The sequence below is a fragment of the Gouania willdenowi genome, chromosome 5, assembly GCF_900634775.1.
Source record: "Gouania willdenowi chromosome 5, fGouWil2.1, whole genome shotgun sequence".
Classification (NCBI taxonomy): domain Eukaryota; kingdom Metazoa; phylum Chordata; class Actinopteri; order Blenniiformes; family Gobiesocidae; genus Gouania; species Gouania willdenowi.
In genome coordinates, this window is record NC_041048.1 from 39,486,711 (window position 1) to 39,512,730 (window position 26,020).

The following is a 26,020-nucleotide window of genomic DNA, read 5'->3' on the forward strand; positions in this document are numbered from 1 at the left end:
AGAAAACACTTAAATTATAAACACACTGCACATAAATTAAAAAATTAACTTCAACACTGCACACAAATTTAACACTCTTTGCTCTGTGTCCATGTAGGGGCTTTTCCGCTGAACAGGTCTTTAAGCACTTTTCGTGTCCTTCGCTTCCTCAGGTTGACGGCATTCCTGGTGACGCCATCAGCCCTCGCCACTGCACCCACTCTGTCCACCCTCTCGCTCTGCTCCACCTGTCTCTCCATCTTCTGCCGATCACGCTTTGCCTGGACCCACCGGGCAGAGAGCGCCATCTCCTTCATGTCCTAACTGGTGATGCCACCCCACATCTCGGTCAGCCACTCCTCCACCGTTCTGCCCTGCGGGTCTGTGCTTTGGCAAAAGCTTGCCCTGGCTGACCTCAATATTGTGTGGCCCGTTTGTCTCGTTTTTTGCTGCCCACACTTAGGACAGTGCCTCCTGGAAGCAGGCGCTGGGACAATGCCTTTCTTCATATTGTTGTAGGTGGTTTCCAACCTCCACCTTGTCGTCCTCGAGACCTGCCTCTCATAAAGCCAGAGGCCCAGGGTCTCCCCTGTACCCTCACAGTATATTTCATTCTTATGAATGAAATGCCCGTACGAGAGGACAGAGCACTTACAATAGGGGCAGTCCTTTAAAATGCTGTGGCGTTTGATGGTTGCCATCATCGTCAGCAGTGGTTTCCAGGTGCTGCACCCGGATGCCTCCTCTCCTGTCTGTGTGGCTCTGTTGTGGAGTACTGTGAAAGAAAAAAAGAAAGGACAGCAGTGAGTGCAGTGCAACAATGTTACATTAAATGTATTTTGACTTTTGCAACCTGAATATTTCTAATTTGCCTTTTTCTTCAGTCTGGCTGGCCGTGTTTTGAAGAGCTGTGGAAATTAGCAACAGAAAGTCAGTGCAGAAAATGTGAAGGATTATAAATAAAGTTGTTTATTTTAAAAATGAAGTCTTATATAGTTACCTTTTCTTTTAGTGCAAAAGCTCGTCCCTGCTGGTTCGCAAAGAGTGTGGTTGTCCATCTTTAAAATAAATCAAATTCCAATGCAGAAATAAGTAACAGCAGTGAGTCGCTGTATTTCATGCATAAAGCAGTAAGTAAGTAGTTAACATTATGGTGTCGTGGTCGTACCTCGTTCGGGAATCGGTGTTCGTCGGTGGTCCTCTGGTCCTTCTCTGCTGCTGCTCCAACGATGAATGAGTCTCCTCATTGTGCTTCACCTGGCTTTAAGGGCCGCCCTGGCTTTCACACCTCTGTATTCACACCTTCATCCTTCATCCGGCACTTCACCCACATTGCCTCGTCTGAATGGGTATGAATTGTGCATGAATGTTGGTGGTGGTCAGAGGGGCCGTAGATGCAAAAATGCAGCCATGCTTCTGTCAGTATGTCCCAGGGCAGCTGTGGCGACATTGTAGATCACCACCACCAGTATGACTGGCATGGATGACAAATGGACACGCTTTGAAAAAGAGAAACAGCAGTCAGTCAGTCAGTGTATTCCATGATAAAAATAGATAAAGCGGGAAAGTTAACATTATGGTGGCGTGCTTGTACCTTATTGAGGAATCAAAGCTGGTCCTCCTCCCACTTCCTCTCACTCAGCAATTCTTCCACAGTTTGACCCCCAGCAGTTGCCTCACAAAAGTGAATCATTGTTTTCCTTTTCTTGCTGTGGAAGCGGCTGTGTCCATATGCCTTGGTCTTTGGCTGCTTGCACAATTGACATTTGCATGAAAAGTTGGCCCTTCCAACATACGCCAGTCCTTCCCTCTCAGCCTCCTCTTTTTTTAGGTCCAACTGTTTCTGCTTCCACGCAGTGGTTTTTGGTAGCCTCTGTGTCTGAGGTCCAAACACTGGTGGTGGCAGTGGCGGAGGCAGCACTATAGCTGGTGCTGATGGTGCTGGTGCTGATGCTGCTGCTGCTGGGGTTGCTGTTGCGGTGGCAACAAGGGAAGCACTGGTGGCCATGTGTGGTGTAGGGACATGGACAATTGCTGTGTGATGAAAAGGCGCAGCCATCCTCCGTGCTGCAGGCTGAGGGTCGCCTGTCAGCGGTGGGATGTTGTCCATCTGGCCAACACAGAGAACCACTTTCTCCTGACGCGCCTTCCGCTTGTTAAACCTGGTAGAGCAAATGATTGTTAGGAATCCACATAGCAGATAATAGCAAAAGGCTGCATCGTGTGTGTGTGTGTGTGTGTGTGTGTGTGTGTTTCTCACCACTGCGTCAGTGTTTTCTGGTTGATCTCAAACAGCTGGAGTTTTGTGGAGAGCATCGGGTGACTTAGCACGTTCTCCCTGATGAACCTGTAGTTACGCACAATGTCACTCCAGCGGCTGATTCGAACACCAGATATAGTCCGGTTCTGGGGAAAGATCTTGCACAGGAGAATGCAGATCGTTTCCACCAGGCGGCTGACTCCTGGACTCTGCGCTGGTCCGCTCCCCTGACTGCTGAGACATCTGCCAAAGATACACAAAAAAGTAAATGTGGTGCGTTTGCAGGGCAGAAACACGTGTCTGTGTGTTTAGTGTCACTCACCTCCTCAAGCTCTCCACCCCAGCCCGTGAATCTGTCGGCGCACGGGAGGACTTTGGTTTTTTAAACCGACCATGCGTCAACTGGTCCCTGAACCTGGGTGGAAAAACGAGTGGTGCTTTGTCCCGCTCAGGCAGCCTCTGCCACAACTGCACTATCTCCTCCGCCTGCCTCTGAGAAACACAGTTGAGCAAGCGCAGCTGGACCAGACGTTCAGCCAGTCCGACAACATGCTGGTAGCCGGGAGTGCCATCATCGCCCACTTAAACCTGTAGAAGAGAAGACCGTCCTCAGTCCCGTTGATCAGATGGAGGCACCGATAAAGGATTTATTGTTACCCACCTCCTCCGTTTGTGACTGAGCCATAGACGCCGGCGACTGTAGAATTGGATTTTGCAGGAGGCCTTCCAGGTAAAACATCAGATCCTGAAAGCCCTCGTCAACGTCCTGCCCTTCCTCCTCAATCACATCCACCTGCTGCTCATCCTGAGGTCCCTCCGTGTCTTCTGGGATGTCCTCCAGGACCTGGCCAGTCTGGGCGAAAAGATAGGCCACTCCAATCAGCTCTCCTGTAACAATATGTGAATAAGTGAGTGACACGCCCCCCTCTACACGTCTTTTCTCTCACAACACAAACCTGTGTACGGACGCGAGGGATCCGAGTGTGCGTCCAACATACGCTGCCCAAATAGCTCCACCGAGAGCTGGTTGGCGTGCTCCATTTCCCGGGGGCTGTAGCAGAGGTGTGGGCCTCGGCTACCTCTCTGGACGGTCGCGCGGCTGCGGTCTGCGTTCCACCTCGTCAGCCCCTCCAGCAGGTAGAGCTGAAAATGGATGTTGTTTGCACTGGTCCCTTTAAAACCGCACAACAGAAGTCAGATCGGTGAGGGACAATTCAGAGAGCGAGGCTGCAGAGCGCATCGGTCGTCGTGTCAACTCACCAGGGATGAACCGGTTGAGGTGGAGGTGAAACGACTCCAAGGAGGTGGAACCTCTGGCGCAGCGGTACACGGGGAGGCTGACTCCACCCATGGTCACCTGGCCGGTTTGGAGGTAGAGAGGCACGTGAGGAGGGTCCTGGATGCAGCACACGTGGCGGCGCTGCGTGGCCCAAATGGGCTCCACGCGGTCTGCGTCGAGGAGAGGGACGCCCATGGTGTCCGTGGCATCTTTGAACGCGTCCAGAACGTCGTCCAGGTACCTCTCCGTGAGCTCCGTGCCTCGCGTGGCACGCCGACAGTGTCGAGCCATCTCCTTCAGCGACACAGTGCCCCAGGAGCCGGGCACCGCGGCCTCCTTGGCTCGCTTCAGGAGAGCAACGTCCTCCGGGTCCCAGACAAAAATGGCTGTGGAGATGCGGCGCATAAAGTTTGTGTACAGAGGGTGACTGTCGGTGGTCACCACGCCAGCCAGCCGGCGCATGAAATGCCAGATGTCCAACCTCACTTTGAGGGTGGACCACTCTGAGAACATTCTCCCGGCGGCGGAGCGTCCGTCCTGGCTGGAGCAGCAGCAGTCCCTGTCGACGTACAGCGCCACGGGAGGCTCCACCCCCGCCTGCTTGTACCGGCGCATCAGGCCCTGGGCCATGGCCTTCAGGCCGTTGCCTTCGGCCACCGTCAGCACGGAGATGAGGACCTGTCCGTGCTCATTGCCGACGTTTGTCACCCACCCGGCGGTCCCAGCGACGTGTCCGGCCAGCTTCTTGGTGATCTGCACAGATGCACATAATGCATGTAGTCAGAGTTCACTCACGACCCATCGTATTCAAGCGCTGTCATGACAGTTACCTTCTTAGTGGAGTTCATCTTCAGGATCGAGCCGTAAACAGACGTGATGCTGGCCTGCATCTCCTCGATTCGCCCATAGCAATGTTTGCCATGGGCTGCCAGGATCCACTGCGGGCCGGGGATGGGATCCATCTGGGGGTACATGGCAGGTGGGGGCCTCTCAACATTAGGCATGTTGAACTGACTGTATGCATGCATGTAGTGGACGCAGCGAGTCATCCAGGCCCTCGTGTGCTCCTCACGGAGGAAGGTGTACAGCCTCGTGGCGCTGTTGCCCAGCGTGCGACCGCTCATCTGCGAGAGCACGCGCCGATCACAGGCCAGCCTGATGGAGAAGGAGCAGGAGGAGATTTATTCAATCTACTCCGCATATCACAACATTGAAACAGCGATGTGAAATCCAGATCTACCTGTATGTGAGCACAGCGGGAAACTGTGATCGGTACTCCTGCGCCAGCTGGCCAAGGATGCTGAGGCACCAGGAGGCCAACTTCTTCCCACAGCTCCGGCACTCCAGGTACTCTGTGCCCATGTAGTACCAGCCGTCGCGGTCCAGCACTCGCCGCACTGTCTTATATATGCCACACGAGGTCATCTTGTGCTTGCAGACTGGGCACACAATGGGGCAGCGCCACACCCGGTACGGCAGCCACAGGAAGAAGGGACGCTGGAAGAAGGCTTCAGGAGAGGTTGGAGGCTGGAAGTAGATGTGCCGTGGTCCCGGTGGGTGGTACCAGAGCTGCAGCTCTGATTTCAGGGCTGCCTTTCCGGCTGAGTCCCTGGTGAAGAGAGCCCTGCTGAGCCAGCCATGCTGTCCTGGGGGCAGCGTCTCCCTCCAGGCATCAGGGAGACAAACCTGGGGTGGAAATCAATAAATCATTAATGTGAATAGAAATTATTGCCACCTACAGAGTGTTGCATGTCCGTGCTTAAAAAACACCGTCACCATGAACGAAATAAATACAAATCACAAAGACTCACGTCCGCGGAAGACACTCCAGCAGTGCGTCTTAACACTGCAGGTGGAGGTGGAGCCTGTGGTGCTGTGGGGCCGGGAGTAGGCGTGGTGGGCGGCGGAGTAGGTGTAGGAGTAGTCAAAGCTGCAAAATACAGTGGGTCGCTAAATTATTAACCAAAGAGGGGAGGTTTATTTTACTGAAATTATCTATTTGTACTTACGAGGAAGGTCGGACTTTTCCACTTCCTCCACAGCAGACACCATCGCCGCATCATCATCATCATCATCATCATCATCAGACGACGACGCTATAAAAGCGCGCACAGAATGCAGGGTTAGGACCACGTAAAATGACTTTTTCAGAAGTTGCTGGGAAAAGACACCTATGTTTAAGGGACAGGAATGAAGATACATATGACAGCGATCCTCTTTGTTCTCCTCACAGGAGGAGGAGGAGGTGAGGGTGATGGAGCATTCACAGGCACCACAGATGAAGGGCTGGCAGAGAAAGATGCGGAGGCGAAGGAGGCAGAGGCGGAGGTGGAGGAGGCCTTCATCGTCTGCTCATCCCTCCACAGCACGTACTTTCTCAGCTGGTCCATCATTGTACCAGCTGAGCGAGCAGGGGTCCTCCGGAGCCAGTTCCTGTAGCTAATCAAATACAGTGTTTGTCAGGTGACAGCAGGAAACATGAGCTGCCTTGTATTTATCAACACACTCTGCACCTCAGCAATAGAAGATTAGAAAAAATCTTTGTAAGTGAGTTTGGTGTGTTTACCAAAGCCAACCACCTTGTGATCCAGTGCTGAGGAGGATGCTGGAATCAGGGAGCCATCGGACAGCATCCTCTGCTCAACAGCCCGCATGACATCTGGGAACAGCTTGGCGTAGCAACATAGGCTGTCCTTGTTCAGCATTGTGTGGCTCATGTTATCACGGCCAGCCTGACGCTCCTTCAGATGAGCAGCCGCAATCATGACAGCGTAACCCATGTCGTTGCAAAGGAGCCAGTAGAAGGTCTGGCCACGATATTTGCCAAACTGCAGGTCATGTTGGCTGAGCAGCAGGTTGGAATCCTCCACATCACCTTGGCCATGGTGGACACGCAGCTTTGCATCCTGAATCACTCTGGCTGGCCCTTTCACTCCACCAATCAGCATGCTCCCGGCTTGCACCTGAAGGGCATAGGCCTGCGCATCCGGTGTTGGCTTCAGAATGATTTCTCCAGAGTCAGACCAGGTGAAATTTGGAATGTAGTCCATTTTTCTAATAAGAAGACATTAAGCAGGGAAGAGTTGATTAAAATTAACAATGCCCAGGTCACCCCAACACGCGCATGCACACGCACGCACACGCGCACACACACACACACACACACACACACACACAACTGAACTGAACTGAACGAGTTCTGAAGACTCTTTGAAGCTAAGATTTCCCATCCCACCAAGGAGATGCAGAGGTGTCATCACACGAGATAAGCCTTCAAAAGGACCATTCTATCTTGAGTTTTGTCTTGTTCAAACATGTCCCTGTTACATCTTATTGTTTAGCAACCCTATTGTGAAAATGCATAATTTCAAAGGTCAAGCTGTAGAAAAAACCAGCCTATTGTGTGATAGAGAGAAAAGCTTGACAATTCACACATTAAATAATAATATAATGTGGTTAAAAAAACAGGTATTATTACAAGATTGGTGTTATGCATTAAAACCACACATTTATAAAATCAAAACAGCAAAAATTGTAGCATTAATGAACAAATAAAAATATCTCCTTGATAAGAAAGCTTTACCCTTATTTTACCCCATTTAACATATTGTGTTGAGGTGTGGAGGAACACGTATAAAAGTTTTTTGTTTTTGCCTTTTCTTTTATCTTGGTTTGTACAACCATAAACGCTAATACATTATACTCTAGTTCTCCAGTTTCCTTTTATATATTTTACTTTTAAGGCAACAAATGATAATATATCTAGTTATGCTTCTCATTTTTTTTGTTTTATGAATATGAATTGTGTAAATACAGCACTATAAAATGACAAAGGAGGGGTAGGATTTCTTATAAGTTCTTTGAACTTCCACCTACACCTTTTGAGTGGCAACTTATTATTTTCCTTCTGAATTCTGTTTTATTGATATGCTTCTCAAATTATTTCAATTATTAATTAATTAATTAATTTAACAAAATTAATCACGTTAGTGGTATTTTTCTTCTAAAAATGCATTCAGTTATTCATTCATGTTTAAGGCTTAATGTTTAATAAACATCCATTTAACTACAGCTATTTAATATGACTAAACATCAACTAAATAATGAATACATGGATAAATGGAATACAAGACAAATACTTTACATTTGGTTTTTTTGCTTTTTTTGGCCGTCAGGTCAGCGTTTAATACAGTAGTAATTACAGTTTCGTTCAATATTTGACAAGGTCCTTCGCCAGTGTTAAAAAACATGAAATACAGTTTTAGTTAGTATTTTACACGGAACAAAGCAACATATTTTCAGCGGTCTTAAGCAGTTTATACACATTAGCGTTTTTATACAGTAGTAATTACAGTTTCATTCAATATTTGACAAGGTCCTTCGCCGGTGCTAAATAACGTGAAATACAGTTTTAATTGGTATTTTAAACGGAACAAAGCAACATATTTTCAGCGGTCTTAGACAGTTTAAACATGAATTCCGTCCATTTCATTACATATTTCACGATATTAAAGCTAACAAAAAGGCGGTAAAATACCCCGATTACAAAAATTGACATAATAAAACATGTATTACTCACCAGGATGGTTTTTCAAAGTTTTTGAAAGTTTGTGAACGTTCTGGGAAACGATTGAAAAGGTAACTTTTCTCTCGGTAGCTTGAGATCTGATGGAAATCAAATGCAAACTAGGGCGGTGGCAACATGGCCGCCTACTAAACCTATTTGACCCGCCCCCACTCTAAGGAGAACGAGCCAATCAGAACAGTACGCAGAATCTGAGCCCGCCCTCCTCTAAGGAGAACTAAGGAGAACTAGGGAGAACCAACCAATCAGAGCAGTTAGCGCTTGAGCACTCAGCCAATCAGCGACCAGAATCGGGAAGGCTAAGGAGAACCAAGGAGAACCAGGGAGAACCGATGATTCACTTCAGACGGGACCGGGCCAATCTTCGGGGGCCCCCCAGCGACCGAGGCCGCGCATCGCAGGCCCTCCGAGCGCCGCCGCTCCGAGGACGCCCGTCAATCACCGTGAGCGGGCGGAGCTCACATGAAAACATCATGACATCTTACCTGGTTGTCACTTTTTTCCCAAATGACAATTACAGTACACAAGTAATGTTATTTGTCTTAATGTATTTTAATATTTTTTTTTACATGTCTATTCTATTGGTACATTATTTATGGCGAAATTGTTGATCTGTTTTTTGTTTGTTTTTACAATAAACCTTCTATAGTCAATTCATATATTATATATAAAAACTGTTGAAATACAATTACAGCAGTTACTTTTTAAATAATAAACCAAAATAATGCAAAGTGTTATTATTTGAGTCTTAATGCAATGTTTGATGAATAAATTTAATAACAATAATTAAAAATAAAAAAAAAACCCGTCAAGGAAATCAAGGTTGGATGTACAAAGAGGTGTACATACTCTGTACTCTGCATTGTTATAAAGGGATTTATTTGCGGGTGCTAAGGGCGTGTTTTGATGTGTGTGTGTCGCTACCTGTCCTCCCGGTTGCCGTGTGGGACTCTCTATCTCCTCCGTGGGCACACACTCCGTCACAGGTTGTTGAGAGGAGGGAAAAAACCGGACCCCGAAATACCACGAAAAATAAACGTTTTGCAACACAAATTAAGTCCAAAATGATCAATAGTATCCAGCTTCAGCCCCGGAGCTGAAAGCCCTGACCATTGGGCCATGTGGTCTTCTTTTACTGATTTTTATAGGTTGTAAATGAACAGATTAGTGCGCTAGCGCCCCCTCACACTCAAGTTAAAGCTGAATATGTTAAAAATTAAGGGGGTTCACATACAATCAAACATTTTAAAAACTGTACAGATGTAAATGGTTTTCTGAGCCTTTTTATTTTCTGATTTTTAAATGAAATTTATGTAATTTATTATATCAATATGAAAGTGAATGAAGATTGGTTTTTGATTGCTTACTTACACTTATGAATGTAATATTTTGCCAAAATAATCAAGAAGTTTATTTTAAAAAAAAAAATAAAAAATAACACACACAAGACAATATCCTCCCTTTTCAGTGCAAAGTCTTTGTAAAGATGGATAATGATAGATTGACTGAAGTCTTTCCAGAAAGTCCTTGAGTGTGAGAAGGACCAGAAGAGGTGTTGCACTGTTTCCGGTTGGGTTCCAACAATACAACAATTTATATCAATGTCTCTTTTAAACTTGGTCATGAAATGGTTGACTGGGTAGTACCGATGTAATATTTCAAAAGACACTTCTTTTACCTTGTTGGTGATCAGATACTTATTGGGGATTGACCAAACTTTTTATATCAGCTACAAAACTGTTCCAGTATGATTTAATTTATGGGATAGAAATTACATTCTTCTGTTATAATATACAAATCTTCGTGTTTCTGTTTTTGGATTGAGTAAAGCAGGTTATACCAATTTCTTGTGGTTGTTTTTGTGGTTGATAAACACAATGGTTTGAGTTTATCAGCCGTACTCAGCAATTGCTCTTTGTGAGAAAGCAATATTCTGTCTTCTGTTTATATATTGTTTTGATTCACGTTGTTAACTTTGCTGCCTAATGTGCACCTAAGGCACTAAAATAATTGATATTTTTTTATTTTTATTTATTTATTCAGTTTATTTCCGACATGGTTGCATTCACAGAAGTTTTGTTATTCCTTTTTTTTTGTTTTGTACATGCCGAAAAAGGAGACGAGAGAAGCAGTTTGCTTATCTTCAGACGGGACCGGGCCAATCTTCGGGGGCCCCCCAGCGACCGAGGCCGCGCATCGCAGGCCCTCCGAGCGCCGCCGCTCCGAGGACGCCCGTCAATCTCCGTGAGCGGGCGGAGCTCACATGAAAACATCATGACATCTTACCTGGTTGTCACTTTTTTCCCAAATGACAATTACATTACACAAGTAATGTTATTTGTCTTAATGTTTTTTTTTTCCTTTTTACATGTCTATTCTATTGGTACATTATTTATGATAAAATTGTTGATCTGTTTTTTGTTTGTTTTTACAATAAAACCTTCTATAGTCAATTTATATATTATATATAAAAACTCTTGAAATACAATCACACCAGTTACTTTATAAATAATAAACCAAAGTAATGCAAAGTGTTATTATTTGAGTCTTAATGTAATGATTTTTTAATATGTCCATCCATTGGTACAATAAACCTGTATCCTATTCATAGAAGTTATTGGATTCTTTTTTCTTTGTTTTTTAACAATAAAACCTATAGTCAATCGATTCTTTCAATCTTTTCAATGTGAAACAAAAGGAAATCAAGGTTTTAAACAGAGCTTTTTTATTAGAAAACACTTAAATTATAAACACACTGCACATAAATTAAAAAATTAACTTCAACACTGCACACAAATTTAACACTCTTTGCTCTGTGTCCATGTAGGGGCTTTTCTGCTCAACAGGTCTTTAAGCACTTTTCGTGTCCTTCGCTTCCTCTGGTTGACGGCATTCCTGGTGACGCCATCAGCCCTCGCCACTGCACCCACTCTGTCCACCCTCTTGCTCTGCTCCACCTGTCTCTCCATCTTCTGCCGATCACGCTTGGCCTGGACCCACCGGGCAGAGAGCGCCATCTCCTTTATGTCCTAACTGGTGATGCCACCCCACATCTCGCTCAGCCACCCCTCCACCGTTCTGCCCTGCGGGTCTGTGCTTTGGCAAAATCTTGCCCTGGCTGACCTCAATATTGTGTGGCCCGTTTGCCTCGTTTTCTGCTGCGGTCAGTGCCTCCTGGAAGCAGGCCCTGGGACAATGCCTTTCTTCATATTGTTGTAGGTGGTTTCCAACCTCCACCTTGTCGTCCTCAGGACCTGCCTCTCGTAAAGCCAGAGGCCCAGGGTCTCCCCTGTCCCCTCACAGTATATTTCATTCTTATGAAGGAAATGCCCGTACGAGAGGACAGAGCACTTACAATAGGGGAAGTCCTTTAAAATGCTGTGGCGTTTGATGGTTGCCATCATCATCAGCAGTGGTTTCCAGGTGCTGCACCCGGATGCCTCCTCTCCTGTCTGTGTGGCTCTGTTGTGGAGTACTGTGAAAGAAAAAAAGAAAGGACAGCAGTGAGTGCAGTGCAACAATGTTACATTAAATGTATTTTGACTTTTGCAACCTGAATATTTTTATTTTGCCTTTTTCTTCAGTCTGGCTGGCCGTGTTTTGAAGAGCTGTGGAAATTAGCAACAGAAAGTCAGTGCAGAAAATGTGAAGGATTATAAATATAGTTGTTTATTTTAAAAATGAAGTCTTATATAGTTACCTTTTCTTTTAGTGCAAAAGCTCGTCCCTGCTGGTTCGCAGAGTGTGGTTGTCCATCTTTAAAATAAATCAAATTCCAATGTAGTAATAAGTAACAGCAGTGAGTCGCTGTATTTCATGGATAAAGCAGTAAGTAAGTAGTTAACATTATGGTGTCGTGGTCGTACCTCGTTCGGGAATCAGGGTTCGTCGGTGGTCCTCTGGTCCTTCTCTGCTGCTGCTCCAACGATGAATGAGTCTCCTCATTGTGCTTCACCTGGCTTTAAGGGTCGCCCTGGCTTTCACACCTCTGTATTCACACCTTCATCCTTCATCTGGCAATTCACCCACATTGCCTCGTCTGAATGGGTATGAATTGTGCATGAATGTTGGTGGTGGTCAGAGGGGCCGTAGATGCAAAAATGCAGCCATGCTTCTGTCAGTATGTCCCAGGGCAGCTGTGGCGACATTGTAGATTACCACCACCGGTATGACTGGCATGGATGACAAATGGACACGCTTTGAAAAAGAGAAACAGCAGTCAGTCAGTCAGTGTATTCCATGATAAAAATAGATAAAGCGGGAAAGTTAACATTATGGTGGCGTGCTTGTACCTTATTGAGGAATCAAAGCTGGTCCTCCTCCCGCTTCCTCTCACTCAGCAATTCTTCCACAGTTTGACCCCCAGCAGTTGCCTCACAAAAGTGAATCATTGTTTTCCTTTTCTTGCTGTGGAAGCGGCTGTGTCCATATGCCTTGGTCTTTGGCTGCTTGCACAATTGACATTTGCATGAAAAGTTGGCCCTTCCAACATACGCCAGTCCTTCCCTCTCAGCCTCCTCTTTTTTTAGGTCCAACTGTTTCTGCTTCCACGCAGTGGTTTTTGGTAGCCTCTGTGTCTGAGGTCCAAACACTGGTGGTGGCAGTGGCGGAGGCAGCACTATAGCTGGTGCTGATGGTGCTGGTGCTGATGCTGCTGCTGCTGGGGTTGCTGTTGCGGTGGCAACAAGGGAAGCACTGGTGGCCATGTGTGGTGTAGGGACATGGACAATTGCTGTGTGGTGAAAAGGCGCAGCCATCCTCCGTGCTGCAGGCTGTCAGCGGTGGGATGTTGTCCATCTGGCCAACACAGAGAACCACGTTCTCCTGACGCGCCTTCCGCTTGTTAAACCTGGTAGAGCACATGATTGTTAGGAATCCACATAGCAGATAATAGCAAAAGGCTGCATCGAGTGTGTGTGTGTGTGTTTCTCACCACTGCGTCAGTGTTTTCTGGTTGATCTGAAACAGCTGGAGTTTTGTGGAGAGCATCGGGTGACTTAGCACGTTCTCCCTGATGAACCCGTAGTTACACACGATGTCACTCCAGCGGCTGATTCGAACACCAGATATAGTCCGGTTCAGGGGAAAGATCTTGCACAGGAGAATGGAGATCGTTTCGACCAGGCAGCTGACTCCTGGACTCTGCGCTGGTCCGCTCCACTGACTGCTGAGACATCTGCCAAAGATACACAAATAAGTAAATGTGGTGCGTTTGCAGGGCAGAAACACGTGTCTTGTGTGTTTAGTGTCACTCACCTCCTCAAGCTCTCCACCACAGCCCGTAAATCTGTCGGCGCACGGGAGGACTTTGGCTTTTTAAACCGGCCATGTGTCAACTGGTCCCTGAACCTGGGTGGAAAAACGAGTGGCGCTTTGTCCCGCTCAGGCAGCCTCTGCCACAACTGCACCTTCTCCTCCGCCTGCCTCTGAGAAACACAGTTGAGCAAGCGCAGCTGGACCAGACGTTCAGCCAGTCCGACCACATGCTGGTAGCCGGGAGTGCCATCATCGCCCACATAAACCTGTAGAGGAGAAGACCATCCTTAGTCCTGTTGATCAGATGGAGGCACCGATAAAGGATTTATTATTACCCACCTCCTCCGTTTGTGGCTGAGCCGTAGACGCCGGCGGCTGCGGAACTGGATTTTGCAGGAGGCCTTCCAGGTAAAACATCAGATCCTGGAAGCCCTCGTCAACATCCTGCCCTTCCTCCTCTTCCCCCTCCTCAATCACATCCACCTGCTGCTCGTCCTGAGGTCCCTCCGTGTCCTCTGGGATGTCCTCCAGGACCTGGCCAGTCTGGGCGAAAAGGTAGCCCACTCCAATCAGCTCTCCTGTAACAACATGTGAATAAGTGAGTGACACGCCCCCCTCTACACGTCTTTTCTCTCACAACACAAACCTGTGTACGGGCGCGAGGGATCCGAGTATGCGTCCAACATACGCTGTCCAAAGAGCTCCACCGAGAGCTGGTTGGCGTGCTCCATTTCCCGGGGGCTGTAGCAGAGGTGTGGGCCTCGGCTACCTCTCTGGACGGTCGCGCGGCTGCGGTCTGCGTTCCACCTCGTCAGCCCCTCCAGCAGGTAGAGCTGAAAATGGATGTCGTTTGCACTGGTCCCTTTAAAACCGCACAACAGAAGTCAGATCGGTGAGGGACAATTCAGAGAACGAGGCTGCAGAGCGCATCGGTCGTCGTGTCAACTCACCAGGGATGAACCGGTGGAGGTGAAACGACTCCAAGGAGGTGGAACCTCTGGCGCAGCGGTACACGGGGAGGCTGACTCCACCCATGGTCACCTGGCCGGTTTGGAGGTAGAGAGGCACGTGAGGAGGGTCCTGGATGCAGCACACGTGGCAGCGCTGCGTGGCCCAAATGGGCTCCACACGGTCTGCGTCGAGGAGAGGGACGCCCATGGTGTCCGTGGCGTCTTTGAACGCGTCCAGAACGTCGTCCAGGTACCTCTCCGTGAGCTCCGTGCCTCGCGTGGCACGCCGACAGTATCGAGCCATCTCCTTCAGCGACACCGGGCACCGCGGCCTCCTTGGCTCGCTTCAGGAGAGCAACGTCCTCCGGGTCCCAGACAAAAATGGCTGCAGAGATGCGGCGCATAAAGTTCGCGTACAGAGGGTGACTGTCGGTGGTCACCACGCCAGCCGGCCGGCACATGAAATGCCAGATGTCCAACCTCACTTTGAGGGTGGACCACTCTGAGAACATTCTCCCGGCAGCAGAGCGTCCATCCTGGCTGGAGCAGCAGCAGTCCCTGTCGACGTACAGCGCCACGGGAGGCTCCACCCCCGCCTGCTTGTACCGGCGCATCAGGCCCTGGGCCATGGCCTTCAGGCCGTTGCCTTCGGCCACCGTCAGCACGGAGATGAGGACCTGTCCGTGCTCATTGCCGACGTTTGTCATAGACCCGGCGGTCCCAGCGACGTGTCCGGCCAGCTTCTTGGTGATCTGCGCAGATGCACATAATGCATGTAGTCAGAGTTCACTCACGACCCATCGTATTCAAGTGCTGTCATGACAGTTACCTTCTTAGTGGAGTCCATCTTCAGGATCGAGCCGTAAACAGACGTGATGCTGGCCTGCATCTCCTCGATTCGCCCATAGCAATGATTGCCATGGGCTGCCAGGATCCACTGCGGGCCGGGGATGGGATCCATCTGGGGGTACATGGCAGGTGGGGGCCTCTCAACATTAGGCATGTTGAACTGACTGTATGCATGCATGTAGTGCACGCAGCGAGTCATCCAGGCCCTCGTGTGCTCCTCACGGAGGAAGGTGTACAGCCTCGTGGCGCTGTTGCCCAGCGTGCGACCGCTCATCTGCGAGAGCACGCGCCGATCACAGGCCAGCCTGATGGAGAAGGAGCAGGAGGAGATTTATTCAATCTACTCCGCATATCACAACATTGAAACAGCGATGTGAAATCCAGATCTACCTGTATGTGAGCACAGCGGGAAACTGTGATCGGTACTCCTGCGCCAGCTGGCCAAGGATGCTGAGGCACCAGGAGGCCAACTTCTTCCCACAGCTCCGGCACTCCAGGTACTCTGTGCCCATGTAGTACCAGCCGTCGCGGTCCAGCACTCGCCGCACTGTCTAATATATGCCACACGAGGTCATCTTGTGCTTGCAGACTGGGCACAAGATGGGGCAGCGCCACACCCGGTACGGCATCCACAGGAAGAAGGGACGCTGGAAGAAGGCTTCGGGAGAGGTTGGAGGCTGGAAGTAGATGTGCCGTGGTCCCGGTGGGTGGTACCAGAGCTGCAGCTCTGATTTCAGGGCTGCCTTTCCGGCTGAGTCCCTGGTGAAGAGAGCCCTGCTGAGCCAGGCATGCTGTCCTGGGGGCAGCGTCTCCCTCCAGGCATCAGGGAGACAAACCTGGGGTGGAAATCAATAAATCATTAATGTGAAAAGAAATTATTGCCACCTACAGAGTGTTGCGTGTCTGTGATTTGTATTTATTTTGTTCATGGTGACGGTGTTTTTTAAGCACGAAGACTCACGTCCGCGGAAGACACTCCAGCAGTGCGTCTTAACACTGCAGGTGGAGGTGGAGCCTGTGGTGCTGTGGGGCCGGGAGTAGGTGTGGTGGGCGGCGGAGTAGGTGTAGGAGTAGTCAAAGCTGCAAAATACAGTGGGTCGCTAAATTATTAACCAAAGAGGGGAGGTTTATTTTACTGAAATTATCTATTTGTACTTACGAGGGAGGTCGGACTTTTCCACTTCCTCCACAGCAGACACCATCGCCGCATCATCATCATCATCATCAGACGACGCTATAAAAGCGCGCACAGAATGCAGGGTTAGGACCACATAAAATGACTTTTTGAGAAGTTGCTGGGAAAAGACACCTATGTTTAAGGGACAGGAATGAAGATACCTATGACAGCGATCCTCTTTGTTCTCCTCACAGGAGGAGGTGAGGGTGATGATGGAGCATTCACAGGCACCACAGATGAAGGGCTGGCAGAGACAGATGCGGAGGTGGAGGAGGCAGAGGTGGAGGTGGAGGCAGAGGCGGAGGCAGAGGCAGAGGCGGAGGTGGAGGCAGAGGTGGAGGTGGAGGCAGAGGCGGAGGTGGAGGAGGCAGAGGCGGAGGAGGAGGCAGACGTCGAGGCCTTCATCGTCTGCTCATCCCTCCACAGCACGTACTTTCTCAGCTGGTCCATCATTGTACCAGGTGAGTGAGCAGGGGCCCTCCGGAGCCAGTTCCTGTAGCTAATCAAATACAGTGTTTGTCAGGTGACAGCAGGAAACATGAGCTGCCTTGTATTTATCAACACACTGACACTCACCTCTGCACCTCAGCAACAGAAGATTCGAAAAAATATTTGTAAGTGAGTTTGGTGTGTTTACCAAAGTCAACCACCTTGTGATCCAGTGCTGAGGAGGATGCTGGAATCAGGGAGCCATCGGACAGCATCCTCTGCTCAACAGCCCGCATGACATCTGGGAACAGCTTGGCGTAGCAACATAGGCTGTCCTTGTTCAGCATTGTGTGGCTCATGTTATCACGGCCAGCCTGACGCTCCTTCAGATGAGCAGCCGCAATCATGACAGCGTAACCCATGTCGTTGCTAAGGAGCCAGTAGAAGGTCTGGCCACGATATTTGCCAAACTGCAGGTCATGTTGGCTGAGGAGCAGGTTGGAATCCTCCACATCACCTTGGCCATGGTGGACATGCAGCTTTGCATCCTGAATCACTCTGGCGGGCCCTTTCACTCCACCAATCAGCATGCTCCGGGCTTGCACCTGAAGGCCTGCGCATCCGGTGTTGGCTTCAGAATGATTTCTCCAGAGTCGGACCAGGTGAAATTTGGAATGTAGTCCATTTTTCTAATAAGAAGACATTAAGCAGAGAAGAGTTGATTAAAATTAACAATGCCCAGGTCACCCCAACACGCGCACGCGCACACACACACACACACGCACGCATACACACACACACGAGATAAGACTTCAAAAGGACCATTCTATCTTGAGTTTTGTCTTGTTCAAAGATGTCCCTGTTACATCTTATTGTTTAGCAACCCTATTGTGAAAATGCATGATTTCAAAGGTCAAGCTGTGGAAAAAACCAGCCTATTGTGTGATAGAGAGAAAAGCTTGACAATTCACACATTAAATAATAATATAATGTGGTTAAAAAAACAGGTATTATTACAAGATTGGTGTTATGCATTAAAACCACACATTTATAAAATCAAAACAGCAAAAATTGTAGCATTAATGAACAAATAAAAATATCTCCTTGATAAGAAAGCTTTATATACTATCTACTGTACCCTTATTTTACCCCATTTAACATACTGTGTTGAGGTGTGGGGGAACACGTATAAAAGTTTTTTGTTTTTGCCTTTTCTTTTATCTTGGTTTGTACAACCATAAACGCTAATACATTATACTCTAGTTCTCCAGTTTCCTTTTATATATTTTACTTTTAAGGCAACAAACGATAATATATCTAGTTATGCTTCTCATTTTTTTTTGTTTTATGAATATGAATTGTGTAAATACAGCACTATAAAATGACAAAGGAGGGGTAGGATTTCTTATAAGTTCTTTGAACTTCCACCTACACCTTTTGAGTGGCAACTTATTATTTTCCTTCTGAATTCTGTTTTATTGATATGCTTCTCAAATTATTTCAATTATTAATTAATTAATTAACTTAACAAAATTAATCACGTTAGTGGTATTTTTCTTCTAAAAATGCATTCAGTTATTCATTCATGTTTAATGCTTAATGTTTAATAAACATCCATTTAACTACAGCTATTTAATATGACTAAACATCAACTAAATACTGAATACATGGATAAATGGAATACAATACAAATACTTTACATTTGGTTTTTTTGCTTTTTTTGGCCGTCAGGTCAGCGTTTAATACAGTAGTAATTACAGTTTCATTCAATATTTGACAAGGTCCTTCGCCAGTGTTAAAAAACGTGAAATACAGTTTTAGTTAGTATTTTACACGGAACAAAGCAACATATTTTCAGCGGTCTTAGACAGTTTATACACATTAGCGTTTTTATACAGTAGTAATTACAGTTTCATTCAATATTTGACAAGGTCCTTCGCCAGTGCTAAATAACGTGAAATACAGTTTTAATTGGTATTTTAAACGGAACAAAGCAACATATTTTCAGCGGTCTTAGACAGTTTAAACATGAATTCCGTCCATTTCATTACATATTTCACGATATTAAAGCTAACAAAAAGGCGGTAAAATACCCCGATTACAAAAATTGACATAATAAAACATGTATTACTCACCAGGATGGTTTTTCAAAGTTTTTGAAAGTTTGTGAACGTTCTGGGAAACGATTGAAAAGTTAACTTTTCTCTCGGTAGCTTTCGATCTGATGGAAATCAAATGCAAACTAGGGCGGTGGCAACATGGCCGCCTACTAAACCTATTTGACCCGCCCCCACTCTAAGGAGAACGAGCCAATCAGAACAGTACGCAGAATCTGAGCCCGCCCTCCTCTAAGGAGAACTAAGGAGAACCAACCAATCAGAGCAGTTAGCGCTTGAGCACTCAGCCAATCAGCGACCAGAATCGGGAAGGCTAAGGAGAACCAAGGAGAACCAGGGAGAACCGATGATTCACTTCAGACGGGACCGGGCCAATCTTCGGGGGCCCCCCAGCGACCGAGGCCGCGCATCGCAGGCCCTCCGAGCGCCGCCGCTCCGAGGACGCCCGTCAATCTCCGTGAGCGGGCGGAGCTCACATGAAAACATCATGACATCTTACCTGGTTGTCACTTTTTTCCCAAATGACAATTACATTACACAAGTAATGTTATTTGTCTTAATGTATTTTAATATTTTTTTTACATGTCTATTCTATTGGTACATTATTTATGGCGAAATTGTTGATCTGTTTTTTGTTTGTTTTTACAATAAACCTTCTATAGTCAATTCATATATTATATATAAAAACTGTTGAAATACAATTACAGCAGTTACTTTTTAAATAATGAAACCAAATTAATGCAAAGTGTTATTATTTGAGTCTTGATGTAATGTTTGATGAATAAATTTAATAACAATAATTAAAAATAAAAAAAAAACCCGTCAAGGAAATCAAGGTTGGATGTACAAAGAGGTGTACATACTCTGTACTCTGCATTGTTATAAAGGGATTTATTTGCGGGTGCTAAGGGCGTGTTTTGATGTGTGTGTGTCGCTACCTGTCCTCCCGGTTGCCGTGAGGGACTCTCTATCTCCTCCGTGGGCACACACTCCGTCACAGGTTGTTGAGAGGGGGACAAAACCGGACCCCGAAATACCACGAAAAATAAACGTTTTGCAACACAAATTAAGTCCAAAATGATCAATAGTATCCAGCTTCAGCCCCGGAGCTGAAAGCCCTGACCATTGGGCCATGTGGTCTTCTTTTACTGATTTTTATAGGTTGTAAATGAACAGATTAGTGCGTTAGCGCCCCCTCACACTCAAGTAAAAGCTGAATATGTTTCACTTCTGGGTAAACATGAATGTGTCGTCCGAATGAAAACAAACATTTCAAGCAAAAGGGGGTACAAGGCAAGAAAATTAAATTAAATTAAATTAAAAATTAAAAAAAAAAAAAAAACAATAGTAATGGGAGCATAGACACCTTGTATTCTGTTTGCATACTGTTTGTTTGCAAAATTAAAAATTAAGGGGGTTCACATACAATCAAACATTTTAAAAACCATACAGATGTAAATGGTTTTCTGAGCCTTTTTATTTTCTGATTTTTAAATGAAATTTATGTAATTTATTATATCAATATGAAAGTGAATGAAGATTGGTTTTTGATTGCTTACTTACACTTATGAATGTAATATTTTGCCAAAATAATCAAGAAGTTTATTTTTAAAAAAAATAAATAAAAAATAACACACACAAGACAATATCCTCCCTTTTCAGTGCAAAGTCTTTGTAAAGATGGATAATGATAGATTGACTGAAGTCTTTCCAGAAAGTCCTTGAGTGTGAGAAGGACCAGAAGAGGTGTTGCACTGTTTCCGGTTGGGTTCCAACAATGCAACAATTTATATCAATGTCTCTTTTAAACTTGGTCATGAAATGGTTGACTGGGTAGTACCGATGTAATATTTCAAAAGACACTTATTTTACCTTGTTGGTGATCAGATACTTATTGGGGATTGACCAAACTTTTTTCCAGTTTATATCAGCTACAAAACTGTTCCAGTATGATTTAATTTATGGGATAGAAATTACATTCTTCTGTTATAACATACAAATCTTCTTGTTTCTGTTTTTGGATTGAGTAAAGCAGGTTATACCAATTTCTTGTGGTCGTTTTTGTGGTTGATAAACACAATGGTTTGAGTTTATCAGCCGTACTCAGCAATTGCTCTTTGTGACAAAGCAATATTCTGTCTTCTGTTTATATATTGTTTTGATTCACGTTGTTAACTTTGCTGCCTAATGTCCACCTAAGGCACTAAAATAATTGATTTTTTTATTTTTATTTATTTATTCAGTTTATTTCCGACATGGTTGCATTCACAGAAGTTTTGTTATTCCTTTTTTTTGTTTTGTACATGCCGAAAAAGGAGACGAGAGAAGCAGTTTGCTTATCTAGGACCCGTCCCTTGTTTTGAACACAGAAAATTTACATCAAAGCTTGTCTCTCTGGTCAAACAGTCTTAGGTTGTTCTGAACACAATTACAAATTTATTTATTTATTTTTTGTCCTTTTTTATGTAGGATTTATTCTCATCTGTAGTCAGTGTTGTCTTTTTTTATTCCTCCTCCTCTCCATCGTTGTTCGTGTCGTCCTTCTTCCCTGCAGATTTCTGCTGTGTTCAGCTTATTTCTGAGTTGGTTATTACTATAAGGCCACTGATGGCGTCTCTACGCGACCTGGCCCGTGGCTTAATACCTGATTGGGGTAGTGTATGTGCTTTGACTGGGTCACTAGTGGTGTTTCCGATCAAGCTGACCCAGCTGCTAACTTTCAGTGTGGTAACTGCTGGATTTTTTAAAAACCTCAGAAACTGTCTATCAAGGTGGAATGGTTGGCTAACGGAAGGGCCTCTCATCCGGCAATATGTATGGCACTGCACGCTTGGAAATGGATGTGCCACGGGCAGGAGCAGCCCCCTCTGTTGCCTTCTTTCGGTGGCAGTCTTTTGTGTCTTCCCTTTGGTCCCTCCCTCAGAGAAGTATATAAAAGAGCTTGACTGTTGGACAGACACCAATGCATTTTTTGAGGCTCGCTTCTGACAGAAGGGCACTGGCTGCAATGCAGGACTCAGGGAACTATGTGCTCCTCACGGAGGAAGGTGTACAGCCTCGTGGCGCTGTTGCCCAGCGTGCGACCGCTCATCTGCGAGAGCACGCGCCGATCACAGGCCAGCCTGATGGAGAAGGAGCAGGAGGAGATTTATTCAATCTACTCCGCATATCACAACATTGAAACAGCAATGTGAAATCCAGATCTACCTGTATGTGAGCACAGCGGGAAACTGTGATCGGTACTCCTGCGCCAGCTGGCCAAGGATGCTGAGGCACCAGGAGGCCAACTTCTTCCCACAGCTCCGGCACTCCAGGTACTCTGTGCCCATGTAGTACCAGCCGTCGCGGTCCAGCACTCGCCGCACTGTCTTATATATGCCACACGAGGTCATCTTGTGCTTGCAGACTGGGCACACGATGGGGCAGCGCCACACCCGGTACGGCATCCAGAGGAAGAAGGGACGCTGGAAGAAGGCTTCAGGAGAGGTTGGAGGCTGGAAGTAGATGTGCCGTGGTCCCGGTGGGTGGTACCAGAGCTGCAGCTCTGATTTCAGGGCTGCCTTTCCGGCTGAGTCCCTGGTGAAGAGAGCCCTGCTGAGCCAGGCATGCTGTCCTGGGGGCAGCATCTCCCTCCAGGCATCAGGGAGACAAACCTGGGGTGGAAATCAATAAATCATTAATGTGAATAGAAATTATTGCCACCTACAGAGTGTTGCATGTCTGTGTTTAAAAAACACCGTCACCATGAACAAAATAAATACAAATCACAAAGACTCACGTCCGCGGAAGACACTCCAGCAGTGCGTCTTAACACTGCAGGTGGAGGTGGAGCCTGTGGTGCTGTGGGGCCGGGAGTAGGCGTGGTGGGCGGCGGAGTAGGTGTAGGAGTAGTCAAAGCTGCAAAATACAGTGGGTCGCTAAATTATTAACCAAAGAGGGGAGGTTTATTTTACTGAAATTATCTATTTGTACTTAAGAGGGAGGTCGGACTTTTCCACTTCCTCCACAGCAGACACCATCGCCGCATCATCATCATCATCATCAGACGACGACGCTATAAAAGCGCGCACAGAATGCAGGGTTAGGACCACGTAAAATGACTTTTTGAGAAGTTGCTGGGAAAAGACACCTATGTTTAAGGGACAGGAATGAAGATACCTATGACAGCGATCCTCTTTGTTCTCCTCATAGGAGGAGGAGGAGGTGAGGGTGATGATGGAGCATTCACAGGCACCACAGATGAAGGGCTGGCAGAGAGATGCGGAGGCAAAGGAGGCAGAGGCGGCGGAGGTGGAGGAGGCAGAGGCGGAGGAGGCGGAGGTGGAGGCAGACGTCGAGGCCTTCATCGTCTGCTCATCCCTCCACAGCACGTACTTTCTCAGCTGGTCCATCATTGTACCAGCTGAGCGAGCAGGGGTCCTCCGGAGCCAGTTCCTGTAGCTAATCAAATACAGTGTTCGTCAGGTGACAGCAGGAAACATGAGCTGCCTTGTATTTATCAACACACTGACACTCACCTCTGCACCTCAGAAACAGAAGATTTGAAAAAATCTTTGTAAGTGAGTTTGGCGTGTTTACCAAAGTCAACCACCTTGTGATCCAGTGCTGAGGAGGATGCTGGAATCAGGGAGCCATCGGACAGCATCCTCTGCTCAACAGCCCGCATGACATCTGGGAACAGCTTGGCGTAGCAACATAAGCTGTCCTTGTTCAGCATTGTGTGGCTCATGTTATCACGGCCAGCCTGACGCTCCTTCAGATGAGCAGCCGCAATCATGACAGCGTAACCCATGTCATTGCAAAGGAGCCAGTAGAAGGTCTGGCCACGATATTTGCCAAACTGCAGGTCATGTTGGCTGAGGAGCAGGTTGGAATCCTCCACATCACCTTGGCCATGGTGGACACGCAGCTTTGCATCCTGAATCACTCTGGCGGGCCCTTTCACTCCACCAATCAGCATGCTCCGGGCTTGCACCTGAAGGGCACAGGCCTGCGCATCCGGTGTTGGCTTCAGAATGATTTCTCCAGAGTCGGACCAGGTGAAATTTGGAATGTAGTCCATTTTTCTAATAAGAAGACATTAAGCAGAGAAGAGTTGATTAAAATTAACAATGCCCAGGTCACCCCAACACACACACACACACACACACACACACACGAGATAAGACTTCAAAAGGACCATTCTATCTTGAGTTTTGTCTTGTTCAAACATGTCCCTGTTACATCTTATTGTTTAGCAACCCTATTGTGAAAATGCATAATTTCAAAGGTCAAGCTGTGGAAAAAACCAGCCTATTGTGTGATAGAGAGAAAAGCTTGACAATTCACACATTAAATAATAATATAATGTGGTTAAAAAAACAGGTATTATTACAAGATTGGTGTTATGCATTAAAACCACACATTTATAAAATCAAAACAGCAAAAATTGTAGCATTAATGAACAAATAAAAATATCTCCTTGATAAGAAAGCTTTATATACTATCTACTGTACCCTTATTTTACCCCATTTAACATAATGTGTTGAGGTGTGGGGAACACGTATAAAAGTTTTTTGTTTTTGCCTTTTCTTTTATCTTGGTTTGTACAACCATAAACGCTAATACATTATACTCTAGTTTTCCAGTTTCCTTTTATATATTTTACTTTTAAGGCAACAAACGATAATATATCTAGTTATGCTTCTCATTTTTTTTTGTTTTATGAACATGAATTGTGTAAATACAGCACTATAAAATGACAAAGGAGGGGTAGGATTTCTTATAAGTTCTTTGAACTTCCACCTACACCTTTTGAGTGGCAACTTATTATTTTCCTTCTGAATTCTGTTTTATTGATATGCTTCTCAAATTATTTCAATTATTAATTAATTAATTAATTTAACAAAATTAATCACGTTAGTGGTATTTTTCTTCTAAAAATGCATTCAGTTATTCATTCATGTTTAATGCTTAATGTTTAATAAACATCCATTTAACTGCAGCTATTTAATATGACTAAACATCAACTAAATACTGAATACATGGATAAATGGAATACAAGACAAATACTTTACATTTGGTTTTTTTGCTTTTTTTTGGCCGTCAGGTCAGCGTTTAATACAGTAGTAATTACAGTTTCATTCAATATTTGACAAGGTCCTTCGCCAGTGTTAAAAAACGTGAAATACAGTTTTAGTTAATATTTTACACGGAACAAAGCAACATATTTTCAGCGGTCTTAAGCAGTTTATACACATTAGCGTTTTTATACAGTAGTAATTACAGTTTCATTCAATATTTGACAAGGTCCTTCGCCGGTGCTAAATAACGTGAAATACAGTTTTAATTGGTATTTTAAACGGAACAAAGCAACATATTTTCAGCGGTCTTAGACAGTTTAAACATGAATTCCGTCCATTTCATTACATATTTCACGATATTAAAGCTAACAAAAAGGCGGTAAAATACCCCGATTACAAAAATTGACATAATAAAACATGTATTACTCACCAGGATGGTTTTTCAAAGTTTTTGAAAGTTTGTGAACGTTCTGGGAAACGATTGAAAAGTTAACTTTTCTCTCGGTAGCTTGAGATCTGATGGAAATCAAATGCAAACTAGGGCAATGGCAACATGGCCGCCTACTAAACCTATTTGACCCGCCCCCACTCTAAGGAGAACGAGCCAATCAGAACAGTACGCAGAATCTGAGCCCGCCCTCCTCTAAGGAGAACTAGGGAGAACCAACCAATCAGAGCAGTTAGCACTTGATCACTCAGCCAATCAGCGACCAGAATCGGAAAGGCTCGGGAGAACCAAGGAGAACCAGGGAGAACCGATGGTTCACTTCAGACGGGACCGGGCCAATCTTCGGGGGCCCCCTTGGGGCGACCGCCCCGCCTCGCAGGCCTCTCGAGCGCCGGCGCTCCGAGGACGCCCGTCAATCTCCCGTCAACCTCCGCGAGCGGGCGGAGTCAGCATACTAAGTAGCCACGCGCACCGGATCGTATGAAAACGTTGTGACATCACACCTTTTTATTTGTTTCATTTAACAATAAAACCATCTACAGTCAATTTATATATTTAATCACACTTTTATATATTGCATATAGAAACTCTTGAAATCACACCAGATGATGATGATGATAATTATTATT

General features: G+C 46.0%; 4 protein-coding genes across 7 annotated transcripts in view; all 4 read right to left on the reverse strand.

Annotated features, from left to right (window-relative positions):
- Positions 1-26,020, reverse strand: part of LOC114463167 (uncharacterized) — a 41,116-nt gene that overhangs the window by 5,847 nt on the left and 9,249 nt on the right. Inside the window, exons 15-16 of one of the 3 annotated variants that reach the window (XM_028446491.1) lie at positions 11,657-11,711; positions 11,358-11,578 (exon numbers count right to left, since the gene is read on the reverse strand). The gene's annotated coding sequence lies outside the window, so the exon portion shown is untranslated. Of the gene's footprint in view, positions 1-11,189; positions 11,579-11,656; positions 11,712-26,020 lie in introns of those variants that run through there. The other 2 variants (XM_028446490.1, XM_028446489.1) reach the window with 2 other exon arrangements.
- Positions 121-14,726, reverse strand: LOC114463168 (uncharacterized). The gene is made up of 10 exons (XM_028446496.1): positions 14,310-14,726; positions 14,006-14,221; positions 13,699-13,937; positions 13,360-13,625; positions 13,037-13,279; positions 12,396-12,952; positions 11,970-12,300; positions 980-1,037; positions 833-887; positions 121-754 (listed from the first exon to the last, which is right to left on the reverse strand). The coding sequence occupies exons 1-6, from the start codon at positions 14,611-14,613 to the stop codon at positions 12,613-12,615; spliced, it is 1,608 nt and encodes a 535-aa protein (XP_028302297.1). The 5' UTR covers positions 14,614-14,726; the 3' UTR covers positions 121-754; positions 833-887; positions 980-1,037; positions 11,970-12,300; positions 12,396-12,612.
- LOC114463434 (uncharacterized) lies at positions 2,347-25,497 on the reverse strand. Its single transcript, XM_028446980.1, has 13 exons — positions 25,374-25,497; positions 23,399-23,947; positions 23,047-23,321; positions 22,872-22,935; positions 22,660-22,778; positions 22,089-22,494; positions 21,910-22,003; positions 15,139-15,369; positions 3,500-4,271; positions 3,196-3,411; positions 2,901-3,127; positions 2,562-2,827; positions 2,347-2,482 (listed from the first exon to the last, which is right to left on the reverse strand). The coding sequence occupies exons 2-12, from the start codon at positions 23,941-23,943 to the stop codon at positions 2,822-2,824; spliced, it is 2,955 nt and encodes a 984-aa protein (XP_028302781.1). The 5' UTR covers positions 23,944-23,947; positions 25,374-25,497; the 3' UTR covers positions 2,347-2,482; positions 2,562-2,821.
- Positions 15,581-20,010, reverse strand: LOC114463169 (serine-rich adhesin for platelets-like). 2 transcript variants are annotated; one of them, XM_028446498.1, is made up of 6 exons: positions 19,820-20,010; positions 16,912-17,453; positions 16,497-16,834; positions 16,318-16,392; positions 16,120-16,238; positions 15,581-15,994 (listed from the first exon to the last, which is right to left on the reverse strand). In XM_028446498.1, the coding sequence occupies exons 2-6, from the start codon at positions 17,352-17,354 to the stop codon at positions 15,710-15,712; spliced, it is 1,260 nt and encodes a 419-aa protein (XP_028302299.1). In that variant the 5' UTR covers positions 17,355-17,453; positions 19,820-20,010; the 3' UTR covers positions 15,581-15,709. The 2 variants fall into 2 exon arrangements, with proteins under 2 accessions (XP_028302299.1, XP_028302298.1); XM_028446497.1 differs by lacking the exon at positions 19,820-20,010 and adding an exon at positions 18,900-19,021.

Excerpts from the sequence above, each read along its gene's own strand:
- LOC114463168 (XM_028446496.1), bottom strand. The coding sequence starts at position 14,613 with ATGGCTCGATACTGTCGGCGTGCCACGCGAGGCACGGAGCTCACGGAG. Across the intron at positions 13,938-14,005 it reads TCCCTCGCGCCCGTACACAG|GAGAGCTGATTGGAGTGGGC; the intron begins GTTTGTGTTGTG and ends ATGTTGTTACAG. Across the intron at positions 13,626-13,698 it reads CTCAGCCACAAACGGAGGAG|GTTTATGTGGGCGATGATGG; the intron begins GTGGGTAATAAT and ends TCTCCTCTACAG.
- LOC114463169 (XM_028446498.1), bottom strand. The coding sequence starts at position 17,354 with ATGCTGATTGGTGGAGTGAAAGGGCCCGCCAGAGTGATTCAGGATGCA. Across the intron at positions 16,835-16,911 it reads TCTGTTGCTGAGGTGCAGAG|CTACAGGAACTGGCTCCGGA; the intron begins GTGAGTGTCAGT and ends GTATTTGATTAG. Across the intron at positions 16,393-16,496 it reads AAAGAGGATCGCTGTCATAG|CGTCGTCTGATGATGATGAT; the intron begins GTATCTTCATTC and ends GCGCTTTTATAG.
- LOC114463434 (XM_028446980.1), bottom strand. The coding sequence starts at position 23,943 with ATGGACTACATTCCAAATTTCACCTGGTCCGACTCTGGAGAAATCATT. Across the intron at positions 22,495-22,659 it reads CTGGAGTGTCTTCCGCGGAC|GACAGCATGCCTGGCTCAGC; the intron begins GTGAGTCTTTGT and ends TGCTGCCCCCAG. Across the intron at positions 3,128-3,195 it reads TCCCTCGCGTCCGTACACAG|GAGAGCTGATTGGAGTGGCC; the intron begins GTTTGTGTTGTG and ends ATATTGTTACAG.